The following is a 7534-nucleotide window of genomic DNA, read 5'->3' as shown; positions in this document are numbered from 1 at the left end:
CTCAGAGATAGCTCTACCTTGGGGCATAGTACTCAGCTCAACCTCAACTCAAAATGGCAAGTGGGGGTCCCCTGTTCCCAGCCTCTATTGCCTCTATTTTTTTTCTTATATGGATATTACAAATACAATGTTTATTGAGTTATCACATGTCAAACTCTGTGCACAGAGTTTCAAATGTTTTAACAATCCTCATGATATCCCTAGAAAAATAGGCTCAATTATCTTTAGTTTATAGATATGGAAATTGTGGCTTAGAGAGTTATGTAGCTTGCCAAGAAATCACTGACAGAAAGCATTGAACAGGGTAAAGAATGAGTCCTATTACTTCAATGCCTTGTTCTTGCATTATATGAAGCTTCCTTCATAGCTTGTGAAGCAGGTAAGACCATTGTTGTTAAGTCTAAAAAACAATTCCTGAAATAATTCAATCTGCTTCTATTATAATTGCTCTAGGTCTGAACAAGAGCAAAGCATGTATGATTATTTGAGATTTCCAGTGGTGCCCAGAAGACCATGTCTCTGAAGGTCCCAAGTCAATGAAACACTAGAGTCATTATGGAGAATGCTTTCTCACAATATAAGTAAGTCTATACTGTAAAATAAGAATCAGAGGTCCAGTGTCCTAATTTTAGCAATGATTCCTTTTTAGGAATGTTATATATTAAGTCATTTCAAAAATTATTCTTTTTTGAATTTAATTTTTGGTATCCTGTAGATTTGGTTTGTATAATGGTTAATTTTATATGCCAACCTGGGTGAGATTAACATTTAAATCACTGGAATCAGAGTAAAAGTGCTTTTCATGCTATGAGTAGGCCTTTATGCAGTTACAGGCCTCAATAGAACAAAAGTTAAGATTACCTGGAAGACCACGTTCAGACTTCACCTGTTTCATGGGCTTTCCTGAGTCTCTATCCTGCTTCCCACACTATATATTCTGGACTTTGAAACTTTGATAGTCATGTAAGCCAACCCACTGTAACAAATGACTTTCTATAAATATGCCCATTCTGTTTCTCTGAAGAATCCTAACTAAAGCAATATCTCTGGTGACTGACCTACATGTAAAAAACACCTGCCTTCATTCAAATGTACCATATTTGTGCCTTTTATTTCTGAATACTAATGCTTGGAATCTCAGCTAACTATTGTCTTTCCTTTGCAGAAGACATAAGTAAATATTTACAGTCATGTTCTATTGAGTAATTTTATCACTGTGTGAACATCACAGATTAGAATTACACAAATTAAGAGGGCTAAAATATCATTAGATAACATAATCATATAGGATCACTTTCTTATATGCAATATGCTATTGACACAAAAATGCAATATGCTATTAACACAATCATTACTATGCAGTTGTTAACTAGATCTATAAGCCTGGGGTTTCTTCCTTTATCATGGTACTAGAATCACATTGAGTAATAGCCCTTTCTCCTTATCTCCTATTGAGATTTAACTTTGGTATAAGAAACAAGATACTGTACATGGAAGAATGAATTTTGAAATCAGACTTTCATACTAGTCTTCAAGCTTTATGACCTCAGACATGTCTCTTTGGATCTGCTCTCCAGATGTACTGGAAAATTATAAAGCTGTAGAGGTACATCTCCTGCAAGGATGCTGTAAGAGCCGTGAAAACACATGCATTCAATACATGTTAATAATCTTATTATAATAGGCATCTTATTATTATACATGTATATGTGGATATAAACTTTAAGCTACAGCCTGTCCCCATGAGATGTGGATTTATAAATTACTAACTAAAAGTCCCTTTATGAATTTTGCTAATAACTCATAATGGAACGTTGGGTATTTATACTGCTTTTAGGTTTCTGTGTGATGGCAAGCATAAACCAGTTTCAAACTCTATAAGCACATATTACTTTTTATTCCCTATCTCTTCCTTTCTTCCTTGTAGAAAATCAGGAGTACTCTTCTGCTATCTGTGGCTGAGCTGCTGCAGTCTGCAGGTATGGTCCACTTTCTTCTTTCATCACTGACTGATTTTGTATACACACACACACACACACACACACACACACACACACATATATATATATATATTATATATATAAATTATATATATATAAATTTAATTATATATATATATGTGTGTGTGTGTGTGTGTGTGTGTGTGTGTGTATGTATGTATGTATGTATGTATATATGCCTGCTATACTCAGAAGACACCTCTGTGCAGACATAGTAAGTGACCAGGCCATCTGCCCATGGATTTTCATATAATCTTTAAGCTCATAAGAGATGAACAAACTGCTCATTTTCTGTTTTCCAGATATTCATCTGGTTTTGAATTCCATGAGATCTTTTCTTTACCCAGAAAAAAAAAAAAAATAGAACATGTAGTCTGATTCACTGATAGAATTGCTTTCAATGGCCATATTTTCTGGCGCGTGCCCGTAGCGCTCCGATCCCCGCAGCCCGCCTGGGGTGCACTCGGTGGCTCTGGGCAGTGTCCCCACAGCAGCACAGCGGTCATGGCCACCGAGATCGACAAAGAAGCTTGCAGGGCGGCATACAGCCTGGTGCGCGACCACGGCTCGGCCGTCATCTGGGTGACTTTTAAATATGACGGCCCCACCATCGTCCCAGGCGACCAGGGAGCGGAGCACCAGCAGTTCATCCAACAGTGCACAGATGATGTCCGGTTGTTTGCCTTTGTGCGCTTTACCACCGGTGACGCCATGAGCAAGAGCTCCAAGTTCGCCCTCATCACGTGGATCGGTGAGAACGTCAGAGGGCTGCAGCGCGCCAAGACTGGCACGGACAAGACCCTGGTGAAGGAGGTGGTCCAGAATTCCACAAAGGAGTTTGTGATCAGCGATCGAAAGGAGCTGGAGGAAGATTTTATCAAAAGTGAGCTGAAGAAGGCTGGAGGAGCCAATTACGATGCCCAGATTTAGTAGCCCCAGCCCTGTGCCCCTGCCAAGCCATCAGCCTGCTCCTCGCGGAAGGGGCCACGACACCAGCCCTCCAGGGAAGGGAGAAGTGCTGAGCGGTACTGGCCGCCACCTGTGCCTGTGGCCCTAGCCCCCCTCTCTGCCTCCCTCATGCCCCTGCCCTGGCCTGTTTCACAGAGCTCATGAAACATTTTTCTTTGATCTAGCGCCCCCCTCCTTTCATTGTAAAGAAAAATAATTTTGGTGCTAAGGTCATGTGTGCCATCACATTCCAGGTGCCTGCGTTGGTGGGTCCTGGTCTGGCATTTGTCTTATGCTCACTGTGGCCTGTCTACTGTGAACCATCCTGGCCTCCGTGGCTGCTGGGAAGTGGCCCTGGTGCCATCCCCATTTTCCATGGCCTCCTACTTACTGCTAAGCTGGCTGTTGTGCCAGGAGCCACCTGCAGCCTTCCTGAGCTCACACCTGCCCCCCACACCTCTGAGACTTGGCTCCAGACCCTGCACCCCACCCTATTCAGAGCCACCTAAGCTGCACTCCCAGCAGAGACAGTATCGCTCGGTGGTGAAAAGTAGGTTTGATGTGGACCGAGTTAGAAGTGACAAAATTTGCCTTAAAACCTGCCTGGCAGTGGCTCTGCCTTGTGGTCTGAAACTACCTTTTTTTTTTTTTTTTTTGAAGTACAAGGAAGATCTGAATCAAGGTGTGGCAGGAGGAGAAGTTCAGGGTCAAACTCAAGGGCTCCCCGGTACAGGGATGCTGGGTAGAATGTACATTTCTACAGAGTTCCCTGCAAACAGCGAGGCTGGCATGGTGCGCCTCACAGCACCCAGAAAGTGTGAGGCCGGAGTCGTAGGTCAGCTCCACCAATTCAAAAGGATCGCTTTGTTTGGCTTTTAACGAAAGATGAGATTGGCTTGGTTCCTTGTGAGCACACATGCGTGGTAGCGTTCTTGCTCCATCCCTCCTCGCTCCTTCATGTTGGGAAGAAGGCTGCTTGTACTGGGATTCTGAACGCCATCTCTGGCACTCAGTTTACAGAAATAAATGTTGCTTTTTTTGTTAAAAAAAAAAGAGAGAGATTACATTTAAAACAAATACAAACGCACAAATTCAACCATTTTCAACAGTAATTATAGAATTTCCATCTATTGTCAAGTACATGGAAATCAAGGGAGTGACAATTTAAACTCTTTAAGGCTGCTATTTGAATGGAGCCATGTGATGTTGGTTTAGCTTGTGCTTACTAACAGTGTCTGGTTCTCTGACATCACAGCCACAATGAATTCCTACAGGCTGGCTTCCCTCAAGGCTATTTTTTAATATGAAAACTCATCTCATAAAGAACTGAATTAGTTCACATTCACCACTGTCTATGGCAAGAGTACACAAACATAAAGAAATCACCTAAAATAATGTTTTTGAACCAGCTGCTAAATTAAGTAATGTATTTGTTTTATTGCACATTTGCATAAAAGGACAAAGTAGAAAATTTCTATAACAGATGTGCTGGTGGCAGGGAGATTTGATTACTGGCTTCTGTTATTAATCACAGCACAAATCTTAAATGATTTGTTTCTGCAGCTTGATCACCTCACATCTAACAATTTATATTTAAGCACACAATGTGTAGATAAAGCATCTGTTCAGACCTTTTTGTGATGCATCCACATATTTATGGGGACTGAACTATTGGTAACTGAGGCACAGGGGGCTTTGGCCAAAGACTTGATAATTTTTGGAAAGATCTCTTTTTAACTCATGAAAGTAGTTAATGAATTAAAAAATATTTTGCCATTTCCCAAACAATTATGTTTTAATATCTCTTATTTTATCTCACCTGTGAAAGAAAATAAACATAATGCTTGAAATTGATGTATTTGAATATGGCCATTCTCATTTCTTATAAATTTCTTCCAAACTTTGAAGAATTTCAATGTGTCAGGGTGTCTTTGAAAACTGCTGTATATGCATTTAAAAATTACTCTTCGCATTTTAATTTTGCATTTGACATTTCATAAACCTATATCTATGATTTCCATCAGCATTTTATATAGGTGTAATATTTCTTAAGATAGCATGCCTAACAAAAAAGTAAAAATGCATGCATTATAAATATTGTTTCATTCATAAACCTATATCTATGATTTCCATCAGCATTTTATATAGGTGTAATATTTCTTAAGATAGCATGCCTAACAAAAAAGTAAAAATGCATGCATTATAAATATTGTTTCATTAATTTCCAATTAAAAATGATAAATGTATTGTCCCTACACATAAATATCCCCCCGATAAGTATAAACACTAGATACTGTGACTTTTTTCAATTATGACTATTGCAATTATTTTTTAAGCAACCTGTCATAATTCCACAAAAATTAAGTTTGCATTTTAACTTGTAAACTCCTGGGGAATTTTTGCATTGTAAGAAGTTGTGTGTGTGTGTGTGTGTGTGTGTGTTTATTTCTTACTGTAATGATTTTCCATTGTTGTCTAAAAATTCTTTTCATGTTTTATGCATTTTCATATGTATATATATATTTATATATGTATATATGAAAAATATATATGTGTGTGTGAATATATATTTGTATATATGAATATGAATATGTATGTTCATTTTATTTCATTAATTTTGAGCTCTCACAAAACCACAGTAACTAACAGTACTATAGAGAAAGCACTGGACATTTAGTTTATTTCTCACACTGCCCTCTTTTTCCTACTTGGCTTCCTGTTTCTTCACGATACAATGGGAAAATAAAAAGAAAAAGAAGTTAGGTTTGAAATTAAATGCATCAGTTTTGAAAAGGGATGAAATTTCACATAAAGGCTTTGTTTTTAATGCTTAGGGAAAAAAATAAAAGGTATATGTTTTTCTCAGTCAGAGACAAGACTATTATGGTTGCAACCTCTGCCTTTATATAGTTCATTCTGGGAGCTAATGATGTGTTGATTATTGGTTTTTAAAAGTATATACAGTAACTTAGAAAATTTAGAATATATATATATATATATGACACTCAAATGTGGTCAGCTTATAAAATGTAGTTTTCTAAATTTTCTAAAGAACATTATCCCAGATGACAAAAATTATTCCCCTTCTGAGTTGCCTGTAAGAATATAAAATTGGCTGTGAAGTCCCCTCACAGCTGTCAAAAATACACAGAAGCTGATGAAAATATATTAAAGGACTGTTGCATCAAGGTCATGAGAAGCACTGGACAAATTTGGATAAATGTGCTCAGGTTTCACAGATTCAGAATCAGAAGTGAGTTAGAGGACAATGTAAAAAGATGTTGAAGAGGATAACATAATTGAGACAACAAACTTAACTGCATTACACATCAAGAGCCATCTCAGAAGTCATTAACGCTGTTGCCGGAGGTGTCTGCCAAAGAGCCAGATGTCACTCTGCCACAACTTGGCATCTGATGGTTGTCATTTGTAAGGGAGAATCAAGTGCAGACTGTAATTAAGTGTGTGCAGATGCAATCTTTCCTTCTAAATCTATCAGGGGGCTTTGTCTACTTTTTGCCACATAGACAACAAAGCACAGGGCAGATCTGCCCTTTGGACTTCTGAAAACTCACATATTTTATTCCCGGAGGAAAACACACAATTTAGTGTTTCTTTGGCTAACTATAATACACTGAGCATTTGTTTGCTCTTTGACAATGATCCCCAGAAGCATATGACCCAGAGGAAGAATCATCCATGTAAATAGTTACACAGATAGATGCTTGTAAGTGCTATATTAGGGAGAGGAGTTTAGAAAAGGTGTTGTGGGAGTGCAAAGAATGGAACAGTCCCTATTTGTAGATTACTGAAAAGGTGACAAAGAGGAGGAGATATTACAGGATCAGCTAGCATTTGGCAGGTGGGTGAAGAAATGAGGAGGTGGAAATCACAGCAGAGAAAGTGTAGAACAGAATTATGAAATCACTTATGAAAATGTCTGTTGTAATCTAGGGACAGTGGAGCCTGCAGAAACTCTGAAATCTAAAATTAGAGCAAAAATGTAGAAAATGAATACTGATCCCTCATTCTTAGCTTTGGGAGAAGAGTTATACCAATAAAGTATAAACTCATGGTAGTAATGCTAAAACCTTTGTAAGGTAGCAATTGTTATTGAAACACTCTTCAAATTCAGTCATGCCAGAAAATTCTTACCATAATCCTACAAAATAAATTTTTATTATTAATTTTATTTAACAAATCGTAAAAAGGACATTTATAGATATTAATGTAGCAGATCCAATTTTACCTGGTAAGCAACTGTCATGGTTTGAATCAGGTATCCCCCATAAACTTAAGCATTCTGAATGCTAGATCCTCAGCTGATAGAGATTTGGAAATTAATGCATCCTAGAGGCAGTATATTGTTGGAGGCAGACTTTTGGGTGGCATAGCCAGTTTTCCCATTCCAGTGTTTGGCACACTCTTCTGTTGCTATTATCTATCTGATGTTGGCCAGGAGGTGATGTCCACCCTCTGCTCATTCCATCATTTTCCCTGCTATGATGGAGCTTCCCCTACAGTCTATAAGCCAGAATAACTCCCTTTGTCCCAAACAAGCTGCTCTTGGTCAGGTGGTTTCTGCC

The 7534-nt window shown here is 38.3% G+C and overlaps 1 protein-coding gene across 1 annotated transcript; it reads left to right on the top strand.

The window, feature by feature from the left end:
• Positions 1 to 2504: 2504 nt before the first annotated feature.
• LOC101611782 (coactosin-like protein) lies at positions 2505 to 3132 on the top strand. The gene has a single exon (XM_045155397.1). It carries the CDS (start codon positions 2505 to 2507, stop codon positions 2928 to 2930), a length of 426 nt encoding a protein of 141 aa, XP_045011332.1. The 3' UTR covers positions 2931 to 3132.
• Positions 3133 to 7534: the final 4402 nt, after the last annotated feature.

The sequence above is a fragment of the Jaculus jaculus genome, chromosome 7, assembly GCF_020740685.1.
Source record: "Jaculus jaculus isolate mJacJac1 chromosome 7, mJacJac1.mat.Y.cur, whole genome shotgun sequence".
Classification (NCBI taxonomy): Eukaryota; Metazoa; Chordata; class Mammalia; order Rodentia; family Dipodidae; genus Jaculus; species Jaculus jaculus.
Note: the sequence above shows the minus strand (reverse complement) of the source record. Positions and strands in the feature narration are given on the sequence as shown.